The following is a 16,953-nucleotide window of genomic DNA, read 5'->3' on the forward strand; positions in this document are numbered from 1 at the left end:
GGCTATTTTTTCATTGCTGTTGCAGATTGGACATTAGGAGAAATGAATTGACCTTATGTCACTGGGACAGTACTAGGCAATCTGTCAGATTTCAGAGTCACCAAAGCAAGGTATGCTGTGTGCCCTTTCACTTTAGAAATGGGTTAAATATTAGAGAGGAAATGTCCATACAGTTCTGAGGTCCCAACAACACAGGTACTATAAAGAACTAAGTGCCATTTTTTCACATTTTGTAACCATTTGTGACCTACTTAGATATAACCTTCATCTCTGCTCTGGAGTTTAGCAAAGTTTAGAACTCTAAACTTTCTGCCATTGGGACAGTAGCCGTGAACAGAAACCTAGAGTCATTATGTGACTCATAGCTATGTAACTACGGAGGGACGATACCAGCTCTTGCAATATTATTCTTTCTTGTGGAGCATGCCTGCTGTACTGGGTACCATTTGGAAAAGTAGGCTCTATTAGCCTGGAAATGTTCTTTTGAATAGGCGCAACTCCAGAGCCCAGTGGATGTTAGATGTTCAGCTCTGTGGCTTGGGCATTCATGCTCTTATCTGTTCTAGCTCTGCTGTGTGATCTGAAGGTTCCTCGTTGGGACTTCCAGACAGGGAGGCAGCTGCGCACATCTCCTCTCTATGACCGGCTGGATGCACAAGGAGCCAGGTGGATGGAGAAACACGGATTCGAGAGGCCAAAGTACTTTGTGCCACCAGGCAAGGGTAAAAAGGCACACTCTCAGTTTTGTTCTTTTTTTTTTTTTTTGCTCTGAGAATAAATAAAATTTATTTTTAAATGTATACAGCTAGACTGTGTTCCTGGAAGAATAAACGAATAAAACCTCTTATACTACATTGAACTGTACAGGGAGACTCCTCAGTATAAATCCCCTCCTTTTCTCTCTTTTGTTTTTTCTGTTCTGCAGACCTCCTGGCATTAGAGCAGAGCAAGACTTTTTATAAGCCAGATTGGTTTGAAATTGTGGAGTCTGAAGTCAAGTGCTGTAAGGAAGCTGTGTGTGTCATTGACATGTCCTCTTTCACAAAGTTTGAAATAACAGTAAGTATTTCAGAACCAACAAAACAGACTAGGAAACTTTACATATTTACATTTTTTTCATCTGTCACTTCAAAACTGATTCTGTAAGAACTCTGCTTTATTTTAATGTCATCTTTATTACATTTTTCTGAATTTTTAGCTCTTTGTTTCTGGTTTTTAATCTGCTTACATAGGCTCATTTATTAGAATCCATAGCTAGCTTCCTCTGCAGCTTCTTGCAGTGGTCTGAATCTGCAAATATTGTTGCATGAGTACTAGCTAAGTGATTTTTTTCAGCAACTCACATTGCTCATCAGGCCGTGTTACCCAGCCAAATGCTCTTGTGCTCTCTCTGCTTGGTTCCTTAACCCCACAGTCCACTGGAGATCAAGCATTAGAAATTCTACAGTACCTCTTCTCCAATGACCTTGACGTGCCCGTGGGCCACATCGTACATACTGGCATGCTCAATGAGGGAGGAGGATATGAAAATGACTGCAGCATAGCACGCCTGAACAAGCGCAGGTGAGGTCGACCGCCGCCCCGCTCTGCTCCCGCCTGTGCACTGGTTCCTCAGGGTGCAACAGAGCAGCGCACCCAGTCCTCTTCCAGGAAACCATAACTATACCAAGGATAAAACCATTTCATTAACTCATGGTCAGTTCACTAGTAGTCTGTTGCAGAAAGAAATCACTAGGGAAAAAACTCACTAGATTCTGTAAAACTCGATACAGAAAAATTAGTTACCCTAATAGGAGAAGACGCCTTCTCTTTTATTAGTAGGTCTGTGTAATTTCTTGGCAGTAGCAGGAAGCTAGAATATTCCATTTGTCCTTATGTGGTATATCCTAGAATTATGTGCTACTGGTCCTCTCTGAAAGCTAAGAGCTCATTTGCCAGCATTATAATCATTGCTTTAAAACCAGCTGAGAACTTGATTGTTTTCTGATCCTTTTTCTGCTGCCTGGTTTTGATTACTTTTGGGTCTCACTTCCAGTTTCTTCATGATTTCTCCAACTGACCAGCAGGTCCACTGTTGGGCCTGGCTTAAGAAACACATGCCGGAAGACAGCAACCTGCTTCTGGAGGATGTCACCTGGAAATACACTGGTAAGGTGGCCAGCAGATCCAGATTTGTCTTCTCCATTTGCCTTTGTTATATCTGACATTCAAAAGTGAATGTCAGAATTAGAAGCCCTGGAAGAAGCTCTCTGGTCTTAGAAAATTGATCTCGAATACTTCCCCGAGTTTTATAAGTAAAGCGTGGAATAAGTTAGTGCTTCAGTTTCTGTTTTGTTCATCGCTGTGCTCCCTACAGCCAGCATGTAGGAGTGCAAATAGTTTTGAACGAATGAGTAAATCATTTTAAAAGTATTTTTATATTTATTACCCAAGTATTATTTTCTTCCAACCCCCCCCTCCCCTTTTAATGAGTGAATACTTTTTACAGATGACTTAAATTTCCTGGTTATCTCAGCAGTTTTGTCAGGGGAGCAGCCCTTCTCTTCTGTCAGCCCATTCTAGGTCTAACCCCTTCCTTGCCCCACTTAACTGACTCCTGCCCCTCACCCCACCAGGCCCTCATTCTCAATTCGTAGCAGCAAATATGACTAACTTGCTACCAGATTGGCAAACTACTGAATCTCATTGAACCAAAGCTGTTTTCAGCCCACGTGAGGATAGTTGTTACGTAATTAGCACAAGCTTCTGTTACAAATATAACAGACTCTGGGGTGGCTGAGTACCTTTCCTGGTCCTGATTTGGGATTGGGGCTTTTTCTATCATGTAGCTATCATGGGAAGAGGAGAGGAATGTGAATTGTGCAGGGGAATTGTGACTGGCCCTGGAAGTGGGATCCTGCCCCACTGGCCAGGACTTGGTCTCATGATCCTATATAACTAACGGAGGCTACACTAGCCAGGCTCATGCCAGCAGTCAGCTGAATTTAGCAGGCCTGTCAGGAGAGGTGTATTGGCCGGACTAAGGGTGTGCTGCCCATCCTTGGATTGCCTAAGCAAAGGCATGCTTTTCATGATCTCGCCACCCAGGCCTGGCCATATGTGAGCAAGTCCAAAACAGACCTTTACTGGTGGCTCAGCTGTTCACCTGGAGTAGCCAGACATTTCTTGTTCTTTTCTGTTTAGCTCTCAATCTGATTGGTCCTCGAGCTGTGGATGTGCTGTCCGAACTGTCTTATGCCCCTATGACTCCAGACCACTTCCCAAGTCTCTTTTGCAAGGTGGGTGCTATTAAAGTTCTAGTTTTTAAGTGGGCAGAGAATACTTCTTTTATACAGATGGCAATTACATGTTCTTACTATGGCATTAACACCCACAAAATGTGTTCTGACTTTTATTAAGCAGACAGAGTGACAGAATAAATTCATTTCTTGATTTTTTACTCTTCATGGGGTCCTTATTTAATAAGCATTAGGATATCTTTGAAGTGGATTTAACTTCTCCGAATATCAGTTCTGTATATTTACTATTTTCTGTAGCAGTAGATTAAAATTTTAAATTATAGGATTATGACACTGATGCCAAAAAAAAAAAGCCAGTCAAGGCCAGGTCCCTTCTCTCCACGCAGTGCTTCCTCTCTTTCATACACAGAGTAACTTGTATGTGGCATCTTCGGGTAAGAAATGGTTTAGGTAAAACCCTAAACAACTTATATAATTTTCTTTCTCATACTTGGCAATGATAGCTGAGTAAAACAAATTGGAACTGAATAAAAGAAATAACTGAATACTCTCTAGCAAGTGGCCGATCAGAGGTCCAAACAGACGTTTTGTCAACCTGTAACAAGCAGCCTGGGGACAGTTACTGATGGAAGCTCTTTGAGGTTCAAACCAAAGTTGAGATCCGCCTACTAATCGCTTTTACAGTTCCCCTTTTTTTCCACAGCAGAGTGAAAACAACAGAAAAGTCACTGTTAGCCATTAGCAGACTCCTTCACAGGATTTTCTTTGCTTCTGGAAGGCGTGATCCACATGTGTGTCTGCAGAGTACCACATGATATTGGGCTTCCTGTGGAAACTCTGCTTTAGCGCCACCTGGGACTTAGCACTTTACTTTGTTGGAATCACTATTGAGTCAGAGCCTGTTAATTAATGGAGCTGCTGTGAACAGGGTTTGACCATTAGAAGCCTGGTCTCTGACCCCAGGGTAGCAGGTAAGCTGTGATCTCTAGGCATCAGGCATCTTTTGTGGGTAGTGCCCAGGACTTGCCTGCCGAGTTCCCCAGAGAAGACGTTTGCCTGACCTTCATTGCTCCTGATACCCCTGACTAAAACAAATCTTAAGCAGGACTTAGCAAAAAGAAATTCCATGCTTGGCAAAGACTTTGCCTCTGCTTCCCACCAGCAGCTTGGGAAGCACTCCTAAAACGATGGTACTCGTGAGAAGAGATACTGTAAATTAGGCTGCGCTGCGTTCCTGATGACCTCAGTACCTCGAAACACCATTTTGAGGATGAAATTCTTTCATTGGTCTCTCCTTTAGGGTCAAACAAAGGAAGGACCATTTTGAGGATGAAATTCTTTCATTCATTGGTCTCTCCTTTAGGGTCAAACAAAGGAAGCAGAGCTAACGAGGGGCCTACCTCAGGCATTCCTTTAACAAACACGTGGAGTGTGCCCACTGCCCTCGAGGGGTTTTGATGCTGACTGTCTCCCTTTGTTCCCACAGGAGATGAGTGTGGGCTATGCCAATGGGATCCGGGTGATGAGCATGACTCACACAGGAGAGCCGGGCTTCATGCTTTACATCCCCATAGAGGTGAGGAGCAGGGAGGATGGTGTGTTGGCTGTCCCCCACCTGCTGAGCACATCCGATTGGGCCTTGGTAATTGAGTAGGCTGCAGTAAAAAGATTTTAATTATTTTCTGAATAGATAATATATTCACATGGTTTAAAATATTTAGTGCCACCTGACCAGTTCCTACCAACCACCACCAGTTTTTTTTATATTAGTTTTTAATATGTCATGTCAGAGATTTTGTGCATATGGAAGCAAGTTCAAAGACATAGTCTTAACCCTTTCTTTAGAAACACAGACAGAAGCACATTGTTCGTCATCTTGATTTTTCTTAATTTATCTTAGAAATCTTCCCCTAGGAATACATAAAGAGACCTTCCTCTTTCTTTTTTCCTTTATTTTTTTTTAACAGTGGTGTAGTATTCCATCATATAGTTGAATCATAATTTATTTAACCAGTCTGATACTAACAGACATTTATGGTGTTTCTGTCCTTTGCTATTATAAAGAATTCTGCAGTGTACAAGAGTGTGTTTTTCCTTACTGCAAGTACCAACACATGGAGTTGTCAAACTTTAGGCTGATAGGTGCGAAACAGTTTGTCAGTACAGTTTTAATTTCCCTTGTGTTTGAAATTGAGCTATTTTTCAGAATCCACCTCTAATTAAAGCCCATCTACAGGGCCTACACAGTCCTGCCTCCCGAATCTACACCCATTCTCTTCTGATCTTATCTGACATGTCTCTGAACATGCCTGACTGCTTCCGCCTCAGGTCTTTTACACTTGCCTTTCCTCTTCCCTTGGCGTGTCTTCCTCCCGCATTGGTACTCCCAGACTCACAGCCGTACCTCCCTCAAGTCTTTATCCACATGTCACCTTCCTGATGCGACCTGAACGTTGCAGCCCCGCCCCCTCCCAGTTCCCTCTGTCCTCCTTCCCTGTTTTATTTTCTAGCATAATGCTTACCACCTAGGAAAACATTTTATTTTGTTCATTAGATTACCCGTTTAGATGTAAGTTCCCTGAGGGCAGGGATATTTGTCTGTTTTAACTTTTAGAGCCCCAGCACCTAGAGGAGTACTTGACACACAGTAAAAGAATGAATATTCTGGTCACATCCTTTGTTCGTTTTTGTATTATTGGCCTTTTAAACCAATTTCTAGGCATTCTCTGGAACAGACAATCCTTGCTCTTAAGTTGTAATTTTTTTTCCAGTTTGCCGTTTGTCTTTTGATTTGTTGTGTTTTTAGGAGGATTTTTAAAATTTAATTTTTATCTGGAAAAAGTGTTTCATATGTTGCAGAAAAAAAAATTTAATGTAGTTTGATCAGTCTTTTTTTTTTTTTTTGGCCTCTAGAATTTGATATGTAGAAGGGCCTTCTTCATTCCAGGGCTATAAAATTTTTCATTTTCTTCTGATGCTTTTATAGGTTGTGTAGTTGTTGTTTATGGGTTTGTTTTTTTAGTGTTTAAATGCTCCATCCTTTGTGTCCCTTGGCGTACTTTATATGAATCAAATTTTTTTCCACATGGGTAATCAGTTAATGTGAGTCTACCTTTATCAGGTAGTAAATTCCTATATGTATTTGGATTTACTTCTGGACTGTTTTACTCTGTTCTCTTGGTCTACCTATTCATTATCCAGAATTGCACTTTTAATTACTGATTCTTTATTATATATCTTAATATCCAGAAGTATTCATCCTTCCTCATAGCTTGGAAAATTCTAGAAAAGAAAAAAAATTCCTATTTCCTTATTTTTCCTTTATAAACTATATATTCATATAGTTAAAATAACACTACTTGAGATTGTTACATTTATAAATTAGGGAGAATTGACATTCTTATGATGTGTTGAATCTTACACCCTAATTATACGTTTTATTTTTCAAGTTTCTGCGACCTTCAGAGGTATTTTGAAGTTTTCCTTATATAGATGTTTTACATTTAAGTTTATTTGAATATTTTGTTGTTACTATTGTGAATGGGAAGAGTCTTTATTCTGTTACCTTCTAAGTGATTATGATTTATGAAAGCTATGTTCTTCTGTATATTCTTTAACCTAATTCCTTACTAAATTATTTTTTTAGTTGATTCTCTGGAATTTCCAGGGTTCAATCTTATCATATACAAATAGTAAGTTTTTCTTATTTTTAACAAGTTTTATTCATATAAATTTCTTGCCCTGTCCAGTTGTGACATGTAGCAGTAATCGTAGGCATCCTTGTCCTGTTCTTGACATTAGTCATATTACTCATAATATTAGGTTTTCTTTTAATTATTAATGAAGCACAAATTTATCAGCCTATGAAATTTCATTTGCTTTTCCACAATCAGAAATATTATAACAATAGCAAGATGGAGTATTCACGATTTAAGAGTTGATAAAAATGTAGTTGTTTGCCTGCACAGACAGGGATTAATTCTGAAGTGCCATACGGTCATTCAGGTGTTACACCTGGGTGCCCGGGTCATTGACTGGCCAAACTCCATCAGGAAAGGGAGGCTCTGTGGCTCTAGCAGTTTCATTACTCAGAGGCCCTGGTTTCTTCTGCCTTCTGATTTTCCTGGACCGGTCCCACTCTTGTGATTTTTTCCTTGAGGTAATCTGTGCCATGCCTGGGTTCTTTTCAAGCTGGCTTTTGTCCTCAAGAAGCTAATACTTGTCTCTGAGGCGATGTCTTCCAGAATCTAGTGGCAGACAGATTCTTGTTTTGTTCACATGAAATCCCCAGCATTTAGTGAGAAGCTTGAGTATGTGGTAGGGCCCCACTGTCCTTTTGCTCTTCTCATCTAGCCCAAGACTCGTCACCTGCTTTAAATCTTTCCCCTTTTGCCTTCCTCTTAAGTAGAATATTCAGCTGGGACAGAAAGGTGCCGAACCTCCCAGAGAGGCTCTTAAATATTCTCCTTTCCTTGCCAGTCCAGGCGTTTCACGCACACAGGCCACAGGCCGCGTGTTCCCTCAGTCGCTTCACTTCCCCTTTCCCACTTTTAAAGTCATCTTGACCACAGTTCAGTAGATTCGTGTTCAGCTGCAGCAGTGCCATCTACAGAGCAACATACACTGCTAGGATAAAGAATTATAATACCAATGAAGCTCAAATAATACCAAATAATTCCTTTCATACATCACTGTATTAAGTTTAAAGTGTGTAACATAATGGACTGACTTACATATATTGTGAAATGATTACCACAAGTTAGCATCCATTATCTTATACTGTAGTAAAAACAAAGTGAAAAAATTTTTTTTCCATGTGATGACAACTCTTAGGATTTACTCTCTCAAATTTCCTGTATATCATATGGCATCGTTAGCTACAGCCATCATGTTGTATGTCCCATCACTAACACTTAGTTATGACTGCAAGTTTTATCTTTTGACCACTTTCTTCTAGTGCCCCCTCCCTACACTTTCCACTCTGATAACCACAAATCTGATCTGTTTTTCTGTTTGTTTGTTTGTTTTGATTTGTCATATAAGTGAGATCATACAGTATTTTGTTTTTCTGTTTTATTTCTGTCTTGTCTTGAGTTTTATAGATTTTCAAACAGTGTAGTCTTTTGTTGGGCTTAGACTTAACAGTATGTTCACATAAGGACTGACTATTTTGCTTTCAATTTGGAAAGCTTTCTGTTAATATATGATACTTACATGTTTCTGGAACCAAGAGAAGAACAGTGTGAGAGGCCGGATGTCGTGGGCTGCTGTTAGAAGAGCCCGGCTTTCCTAGCTCCTCCATGACTCGTTCTGGGTCTCTTGATATGCCATAATCTGTGTGAAAAATCAGATGTGCACACACATGTGGAGTGACGCGTAACACATTTCATAGCATGAGCCCGCGCAAAAGGGAAGGACAGTGTTCGAGAATTGGAGAGAGAACAAAGCCAGAACTAGAACAAAGCCGGTGGAGGATGACAGGGCAATCTGGAAAGCACTTCCGGGACTGGTCATTTCCTGGGTGGTGAGAGTGCTTCTATGAGTTACTATTCACTGATTGCTACATATAGTGCATAGGCCACTCTTCTCGACATTCTAGAGACGTGAAAAAGTATGGATGCTGCTTTCATGGAGCTAAGTCTTGGTTAAGGGTGACCCCAGTTCATTACTGCTGGGCTGGAGAACTCATCCTGAGAATTTTATACAACCCTCTCCTCCGGCCAGGTTAAAAGTGTCAGCACCAGGCACCGCAGACATGCTCCATGCTAAAGCTGAAGGCCCGCCGCTTATTAACCTCTCTTCTCTCCTCCTAGTACGCCCTGCACGTGTACAATGAAGTGATGAGTGTTGGGCAGAAATACGGAATCCGGAATGCTGGGTATTATGCTCTTCGTAGTCTCCGAATTGAGAAGTTTTTTGCCTTCTGGGGTCAGGATTTAAATACCCTCACCACCCCGCTGGAATGTGGACGCGAGTCTCGGGTGAAGTTAGAGAAGGTACTGTGTCTGTCCGTCCACTTCCTGAGCGGGGAATCTGCACTAGAGCAGGAAGAAGAGCTGATGTGGAAGCAAAAGTGTGAGAGTATTGAGACCTTGGGGGTGGCATCGGGCGGACAGTGACGATTAGGATGTCCTTAGAATGAAAAGTGTCTCTAAAAAAAAAATATGAAAAAGTGTATCTAGGGGATAAAACATCCTAATGTGAAACAGTAACTGGATAACACTTGTTCTCTTTTAGAATGAGTGCTCTCTGGTCAGTTCTTCTGAGTTGATTATGGTGATACATTAATTAATGTGCCACGATTATTTGTACAAATTAGTTACCTTACATTCAACTGCCTAATTTTTTCTTTTGAAAGTAATATAGTAACGTGATTTTTTTAAAAAAATCACATTTCAAGAGGATGTTCGGTTAAGTCTCTTTTCCACCTCTGAACCCCACCCATCTCATTGCCCCCTCTGCCAGAAAAAGCACTTTGTCTCTCCTTTTAAAGAGCTTCAGTGAAGTGCAAACAGATGAGCGTATAATTTCCTCTGGCCACTTTTTTTTAACGTAGATGGTTGGATACTACACACTTGCTCTAATGCTCCTTGCTTTTTTCACTTAAAACAGCAATCACTCCCTATTTGTACAGTAGATCTACAGTATTCTTTTTTTAGCAATTATAACTATTTTTTCTCTGGTACAAAAATAATGAATACTCATTTTGGAAAATGGAAAAATATACAGAAGAAAATTAAAAGAATTTTATCTAATCAGAGGTAATATTTTACTCTGCTCTTGTTTTTGTACATGTGCATATATTGAATACATTGAATACAGATATATATGCCTAGATTTTGTTGGGATTATATAAAAACATTGTTTAAAAAATTCTAACAAGTATTTGTATTGATTTTTCTTCCTAAATATTTTTGCTCTATGTGGTTTTGTGGTGGAAATCTGTTTATAAAATAGGAAAAAGAAAAATGAGTACCTGTGTTGTTGCAAACATTCTCTGAACGTGTCTTATATTCACACAGTGGGAAACAGTTTCCCCAAAGCTTGCAGGAGTGTGGGGGAAGAGCACTGCGTTCCACTGCGGTGACACCAGGGGACCCTTACCGTGTGCCCGCATGCTGAGTCAGAGTGTAGACGCTGTCTCAGTGCTGCTCTTCTTTCCTAGGGGATGGATTTCATCGGTCGAGAGGCCCTGCTGCAGCAGAAGCAGAATGGGGTGTACAAACGCCTCACTATGTTCATCCTGGATGACCACAACACAGACCTGGACCTCTGGCCTTGGTGGGGAGAACCCATTTACCGAAACGGGCAGTATGCTGGTAAGACCACCAGCAGTGCCTATAGCTACACTCTGGAGCGGCACGTTTGCCTGGGCTTCGTGCACAATTTCTCCGAGGACACTGGGGAAGAGCAGGTGGTGACAGCAGATTTCATCAACCGCGGCGAGTATGAGATTGACATCGCGGGGCATCGGTTCCAGGCCAAGGCCAAGCTCTACCCGGTCGCCTCCCTCTTCACCCATAGGCGCCGAAAGGATGACATGGAGCTAAGTGACTTGCACGGGAAATAATGCTAGGCAGTCTCACCTCCTTCCTGTCTTAGGAGCTTCTCTCTTGATATTCTCTCTTCCTGGTTTAACCGTTGCCTTCTGGCTCTTAAACTTTTTGCTTTGCAACCTCTCTTGTCCTTCCATCTTCTCCTCCCTTTGTAGTTCCCCATCTCCTGATACTCATTATGGGCCATCTGTCCCATCCCTCCACCCGATTCCTGTGGTGAGAGGAAGCATATCTGATAGGCGGGACAGCAGCAGGCTCCACTTGTGGAAGTAGGTTATGGTGACAGTCTGATTTCACATGCTGTGTCTCGAAGCAGAGGAAGCTGGTGGTGTGCCGGCCTCAGGGAGAGTGCACCTCTGTGGGACTGTCTTCTTGAGTAACCTGTTAACTGTGGTGGGTTGCTGTATGTTTGATACAGCCCTGTGGGAGTTTGTGCCTTTCAGCAGCTCATGCTCCTGTTCCACTGTGCTGGGCTGGCACCCCGATACCTCTAGCACGACTACGACCATCTACCTCATTGATGAGGGGCATTAGTGGATGTTACCTGGTCTATAGCAGAGAAAAAATAGTTAACCTGGCACCATCCCCGCACTCCTACAGAACCAGGTCCCAGTTCTCAGTAGGGCCAGGGCCACCTGCCTATGATTGTCTTCATCTCTCGTTAATCTCTGATGAGGGGTTTGTTTAGCTAAATAAACAAGCCACAGTATTTGAAAGGGAAAAACCAGGTTGCCTTTTGTGTTGCTTCTCCCAGCTGAAAGGGTCTGACCTCAGAAAGGACCAACACTAAACAATGCTGAGTGTTCTTCTTTAAAACAGTGCTGCTTTTCTTCCAGCTACACAAAGTTCAGTCACCCCATTTTGATTTTCCTCATCAATTCAGCCTCACCTGTCTCTGTAGCAACAGGCCCACTAGCTCAGCAAACATTTCTCTCCCTGTAGGAAAGGGAGGGGCAGGCTGTCCTGATCGAGTAAGCAAACCTTGCTGGGCATGCTGACTTCAAGACAGCTACTGGGATCCCAAGTTCCGCTTCCTCTGGCACAGAACAGATAGATCCACATGGGTGACCCATGCGAGTCCAGAGTTCTGAGTGTGGAGGGCATGCGTTACATGCACCTCGCAGACTGCTTTCCGTCCTTTCCCCATCGAGCCATCTGTCCGTATCCTCTAGAATAGAAAGTGACTTGGGGCCCCCAGGAGGGCTCTGCACAATTCGATGGTGTCTGTTTTCTAAGGGTGACACTTACATATCCATCCCAACACTTAACTTTCCCTTGCACATACGCTGCCCTAATCTGATTTTTTAAAGTGCAAACTGCTGTTAAGAGATTTTAGCTAATTAAACTTACTGTAGCCTTTGTTGTCTTGGTATCTTAGAAGCATTAGCTCTGATAGGTCCACAAATATATTAAAGAAGATCCTCTCACTTTAATAGAGTAACTTAAAATTCTCAAGTGAGCATTTGGCATTTGTTACCCAAGCAGACGGGCTTCTTTTAGACATTTCTTGCCATTTCCCTAGCCAGACCACACTTAGTTGATTTATTAAGGGAGCATGTGATTAGAATTGTTGGGGGGCTTCCTCATTTTGGTGCAAATGCGTATTTAACCAGCTGAGAGATGTTGCTTTTAGGCAGGGAGCGGTGTCACCCAACTGGAGAGCAGAGCAGTGAACAGCAACTGTGACGGCCTCGCAGAAAACAGCACTTGGCCAATGCCAGTGTTACGAGCAGGGAGCCAGCTACTCCAGGAAGATGGACATAGGTGGTAGAGCTAAAGGTATCCCACGCTCGGCACCATTCCAAAGTCATCTTTGTAACTGCAAATTTACTTGGGATTGAATCTAGAAGAAATTCTAGGGCTATGCATAAATTTCATGTCTGTAGGCAGGGGACACACTCCTAAGACTGGTGAGATGGCACTCGTCTGGGGCACCACTTACTTACTGGGGGCCCCGAAGCATTTATCGCTCTGCACTTTAAAGTTCATCCTTGAAGTCTCTTGGTTCATTCATATAGAAGCAGTGTGAATCTAGTAGTTTTCTGAAGGAGGTGACTCCCTCTTCTCACATAACTGACAATCAGAACATCTCATTCATGTGTCATTTCCATCTCTTGGGCTGTGGGCTCACAAGTGTTTGCCTTGTGAAACAACTCACCTTTCTCTAAAGATTCCAAGGTGTTCTGGACTCTTGTAACTGGGTGGCTAGACTTCAGTTTTACGTGATGGGTTCTTTTCTCACTGAAGTGCTGTCTTGGGAGGGGGCTTCTGCATGCTTCTGCTGTCCTGTCGTCAGCATATTCAACTGAAGAATCTTTTTGAACCTAGAAACACAAAGTGTGTGAACCTCAACAGATGAGACTCAGGGTTGCGAGTCTCCTGTGGGCCTTCTCCCTTGAAATATCTCAGCCCCTAGTTACTTATGCCACATGTGAATCCTGTTTCTTGGCACTGCCACGGTTGTTTGACTTTCACTGAAGCTTGCATCAGAAAGATTTCCTGTCCACAATGTCACTGAAGTCAGAAAAGCTCTAATTCAAAAAGTGTTAAGAGCCAAATGGGACAGAAACTCCCCCCTTGGGTAGCCCGTTTATGTCCTTTAACTTACGTTGCAGTCACATAGACTGCACAGGCAGGACAGGCTCTAGGAAAGAAGTGAAAACTACATTTCTAGTGTTCTGGGGAGTCCCTGTACCCCCAGATGTGAGCTGCTGTTCAGGCTATGGACTCAGATCCCATTTCTGCAGGAGTAGAGCACACTTTCTCGTCAGGGGGCGTGATGTCCCTGGATTCTATAACCTTGTGCAGACCAAGAGTTTTCCTGTGTCCCTTCTTTCCTAGGCTGTTCTTTCCAAGAAAGTAAAATGTACAAAATAACACTTCCGTTTCCTCCATTACCTGCCTACGCAGTATTAATCTCCCCTACCACCTGCGGGGCAGGAGTGTTAGCTGCTTTATAAAAGTGGTTTGGCATCCCTGAAGAGATGACTCAGCGCCTTGACTTCTGGCTCCTGGACACATTTGCTGGCATGAGTGAATCTTCACTCTTTCAGAACTTGAGGCAGATAAACGGGAATCTTCTATGACCTGTGGTCTTGGTTCTGACCCTGGAAGCCTGGGTCCTAGCAGAAAGACTGAACTGGTTTGCCGTCAGAAGTGAGCTACAGGTTTCACTTTTCGCTCTTTGTTGCTTCTTGGCCAGTAGTCAGCAAGGATCCTCTTCAGTATCTCAGATAGAGAGTTGGTCGACAGTGCGTAATACTGAAGAATAACCTCATTTCATTTTCTTGCTGCACACTCTCCCCTTCCTCCCAGTCTTTCACAAACTTTGATAGAAGCAGCATTTTATTAATGGGAAATTTTCAATTTTTTAGTTTATCAATAGGAGAAATTGTGAGAAAAGAATGTCTATCTCACATGTCCCTTGCAGGTACAGGGAGTCAGGAGAAGCACAGCTGAGTGGAAGATGTGGTAGTTGAAGTAGATGTTCTAGGGCAGATGAAGTACATGTTGCAGGCATTACCCACAGTGACCGGCGGTGAGCTGTGACCGGGCCGTGGGCCTGCCCGTCAGCGTCTCCTCCGCCTTCACGTTCAGGTGCTGAGTTGTAAGGCTCCTTCACGGTAAGGGGCTCGCATTCGCAGTCCCTCATCACTACAGATGCACTATTTTTCAGGGGGACTGAGTATTTTTATATGTCTTTGCCTTCTCTTTGTCCATTAAACACCAGTTGTTCTTTATATGATTCTTGACTTCTCTGAGCAGTCTGCATTCCTTGGAGAATTACACATTTCTCATGGGCCATTTGTCTCATTTAGATGCAGCTATTTTTATCCTTTGAAACCTTCTGCCTTCTCCTTTTTCTGTCTCTCAAGGACAGAAATGACAAGAGGTGGGGCGGATATTTTTAGCATGTTTCAAAATCTCTGTGCCAGGAATTCCTTGCACACCGAGAACTGGCGCTCAGAGCACCCCCTTTCTCCACGCCGGGTTCTTGTGCCTTAAACCCCAGAACGTCACTTGGTGGGTAGAGAGAGGAAGGACAACAAAGAAACTAACTCCATTTCAGTGTGAGGGTTCCCATCACCCCTCACAGCCTCTGCTTCCCAGAGCAGGTGGGTGTAGGGTACGAAGCTGTCACACCTCGTTTCAATGAAGGGTTTTCTAGCTGGACAGTTCACTCCTTACTCTCTGGCCAACTACTGGGACGTATCAAAGCGCCACTGTAATTACTGTAAAGTGCTATAACTCGTTATTTGCATTTGTAACTGTGCAGTCCTGTTCAGTCCTTTTCTGTCCCTGTGTAAGTTAACATGTGGTCCTGAAGACGGTCAATGCACGTAGGTGAATGGGACCTTTTGTCAAGAGCCCTGATGCTTTAGGCACACAGGGTGACCGAGCATTTCTGCCCTCCGTGCACACAGTGTTAACGCTGTGCATGGTTTTCTGATCAAGCCAGATTCCACTTGTGATTTTTGTGTGTGTGTGTGTATTACCTGGTTTGTTAATGAATAAACGGACATTTTAATTGCTCTTGCCATTTCTGCTTGTGAAATATTCTTCAGCAGTGGTAACCCAGTATGTGTTTGCCATCACAAAAGACACAGTACATAACTATACCAGTCTTACCAAAGTGTAAAAAAGAATTTGGAAACTGTGGTAAAGTAGTGCCAGGCACCATGTTACTGTCCATGCTGAGGTGGCCTGGCTGGGGAGAGACGGCCTCCATTCCTCCTTGTGAATTTACTAAGGCTGACATTGGATCTGACATCCTATATTACAGCTGACTTCATAGTAAGAACCTGGGATTTGACTTATTGCTGATGTACCTTATGAGCCCTGTCTATGTGGGAAACAGGAGTGTGTGCATTCCTGGTCACGTGTGAGGGAGAGAAGGACATTATCTGAGAGAAGCAGTCAGGGATCCTTTGCAATACTAAGCTTTCACCCACAGATTTAGTCACTGGACTTTTTTATCCAACTACTTTTTGAGCTACTACATCCAGGAATCCATAATGTAGGCTAATGTTTCTATAACAATCTCATCTTGTCTTCCAAACCTACTACTTTTAGTATCAGTTTCATGACTGACCAACATTTGTCAGCTGAAAGAATACACAAGAATATCCCAGAGTGACACTGTGGCTAACTCCAAAAGAGGAATTCCAAGAACACTTTGCACAGTGACATTTCAGGAAGATCGGCAGAGCCTCCCATGGTGATTGCTTTGAAGGGAACAACTCTCAAATTACATGTACCTTCTTCTTACGGTACGTAATACACTTAAATCTAGTATGTTAACAAATAATTCTAGAAAGAAAGCAGCCCAGCAAGCTGAGTCTGGGGGTGACAGACTTACTTTCCGGCTCCTCCACCAAACGAAAGTCCAGCAGAGTTCATTCCCGCCAGAACGAAGTAGCCCTGTACCAAAGGAGACTCGCCCATGATGCACCTCATGTCTGGGGTGAAGGTCTCCGGGCAGTTCACCAACTTCACGATCTCCAGAGTCTCCAATTCCGGCATCCTGCGCAGGAGGGAACTCAACAGGGGCTCTGAGCAATAAAAGCAGACCCAGAGTCCTCAGCTTCCGGGAATTAAACCTTCAGCTCCTTATACTTTGCTACGCCCTGTCCTTTCATAAAAACTCTTGGAAGAGGTTCTCTAGAAAGAGCCTACTGGGCCCTTTACTACCAAGCAGAAACTGTGGTGGAATCATGGGCACACCTGCGAAGTGCTTGGCATGAAGACTGGGAAAGACGACACTCTTTAGAAAGGAAAGGAGCAACGGAAGAGCAGTGGCCCATGTGGCTACAGGTAAGGACATCAGAGGGCTCGGCCATCGTGGAAAAGCTCCGACCTGGAGCCCAAGAGCGATGCAATGAAAGGGCGGGGTCTCCTGAGTCAGAACAGCTGCAAAAGACAGAGGCTCAGCCTGTTTAAAGGATGTCCTTCATCTGGGAGGAATCCGGTGGGACACTGGTAACAAGACACCAACTGCAGCTGGCTGGGGGAACGTGGGTTTCCTTACGCCATTTCTCCACTTTGAAAAGTTTGAAGATCCCCACAATAAGTTTATTTTTAAAAAGTTTATTAAGGGTGGGAAGGACACTCTTCATTATAGACCTTTTCACAGCTTTTGAATTTGGAACCAGGTGACT

General features: G+C 43.1%; 2 protein-coding genes across 2 annotated transcripts in view; one reads left to right on the forward strand and one right to left on the reverse strand.

Annotated features, from left to right (window-relative positions):
* PDPR (pyruvate dehydrogenase phosphatase regulatory subunit) overlaps positions 1-15,335 on the forward strand; it is a gene marked incomplete at its 5' end in the record, with an annotated part of 20,723 nt that extends 5,388 nt beyond the window's left edge. The window contains 8 exons of the mRNA XM_015587676.2: positions 567-722; positions 926-1,059; positions 1,415-1,563; positions 2,036-2,148; positions 3,184-3,278; positions 4,726-4,815; positions 9,053-9,235; positions 10,405-15,335. Coding sequence (XP_015443162.1) covers positions 567-722; positions 926-1,059; positions 1,415-1,563; positions 2,036-2,148; positions 3,184-3,278; positions 4,726-4,815; positions 9,053-9,235; positions 10,405-10,809 — 1,325 coding nt within the window. The remainder of the gene's footprint in view (positions 1-566; positions 723-925; positions 1,060-1,414; positions 1,564-2,035; positions 2,149-3,183; positions 3,279-4,725; positions 4,816-9,052; positions 9,236-10,404) is intronic.
* LOC112478156 (pyruvate dehydrogenase phosphatase regulatory subunit, mitochondrial-like) lies at positions 12,982-16,935 on the reverse strand. The gene is made up of 2 exons (XM_025045295.1): positions 16,155-16,935; positions 12,982-13,119 (listed from the first exon to the last, which is right to left on the reverse strand). Exons 1-2 carry the CDS (start codon positions 16,316-16,318, stop codon positions 13,014-13,016), a joined length of 270 nt encoding a protein of 89 aa, XP_024901063.1. The 5' UTR covers positions 16,319-16,935; the 3' UTR covers positions 12,982-13,013.
* Between the last annotated feature and the right edge of the window lie 18 nt (positions 16,936-16,953).

This window comes from Pteropus alecto, unplaced genomic scaffold (assembly GCF_000325575.1).
Source record: "Pteropus alecto unplaced genomic scaffold, ASM32557v1 scaffold42, whole genome shotgun sequence".
NCBI lineage: Eukaryota > Metazoa > Chordata > Mammalia > Chiroptera > Pteropodidae > Pteropus > Pteropus alecto.

What these genes read in the sequence shown, in the direction of transcription:
- LOC112478156 (XM_025045295.1), bottom strand. Translation starts at nt 16,318, where the DNA reads ATGCCGGAATTGGAGACTCTGGAGATCGTGAAGTTGGTGAACTGCCCG. An exon ending in TTTGGTGGAGGAGCCGGAAA is followed by an intron (nt 13,120 to 16,154) that starts GTAAGTCTGTCA and finishes TTGTGTTTCTAG; the next exon opens with GTTCAAAAAGATTCTTCAGT.